At 30.2% G+C, this 474-nt stretch overlaps 1 protein-coding gene across 1 annotated transcript; it reads right to left on the bottom strand.

Annotated features, from left to right (window-relative positions):
• Positions 1–37: 37 nt before the first annotated feature.
• On the bottom strand, positions 38–271 carry Tsp_14381 (putative chromo' (CHRromatin Organization MOdifier) domain protein). The gene has a single exon (XM_003366199.1). It carries the CDS (start codon positions 269–271, stop codon positions 38–40), a length of 234 nt encoding a protein of 77 aa, XP_003366247.1.
• Between the last annotated feature and the right edge of the window lie 203 nt (positions 272–474).

Genomic DNA, 474 nt, shown 5'->3' with positions numbered 1-474 from the left:
AAAAAAAACCTCCGTTCAAATGGCTTAACAGGAGGAATCATTCATTTGTCGCTAGACGAATTTTCATTCTTAAGCTTTTCTCAAACGCTTCAATAAGTTCAGGACAATGCAAGTTCTCCGCTGGTTCCCATGTGCAGTCAGCCGAGCTAAAATCTTTCCATTTCAAATAATATTGAACTTTTCCATCACATATACGTTTGTTCAGTATTTCTTCAACAACATACACAGGACTGTTATTCTGTCCTGATTTATTATCTTCCGTATCAGTCATAGTAAAAACTATACGTTCAGAAAAATAAAAAATAAGTAGGGCATATGAGAATACTGTATTAAAAATATTTCAAGTATTATATTTGAAATATGACAAATATATCTGAATTAAATGAAATTAAATGAATAATAATCTATTATAACACTGTTCGTTCAAACGTACTTGTGTGATTCGATTTTTAATTGCTTTATTTAAATTGGCAA

Source organism: Trichinella spiralis (genome assembly GCF_000181795.1).
Source record: "Trichinella spiralis strain ISS 195 chromosome Unknown Scfld6400, whole genome shotgun sequence".
Taxonomy (NCBI): Eukaryota; Metazoa; Nematoda; class Enoplea; order Trichinellida; family Trichinellidae; genus Trichinella; species Trichinella spiralis.
The sequence above is the reverse complement of the archived record's forward strand: the minus strand, read 5'-3'. Positions and strand labels throughout refer to the sequence as shown.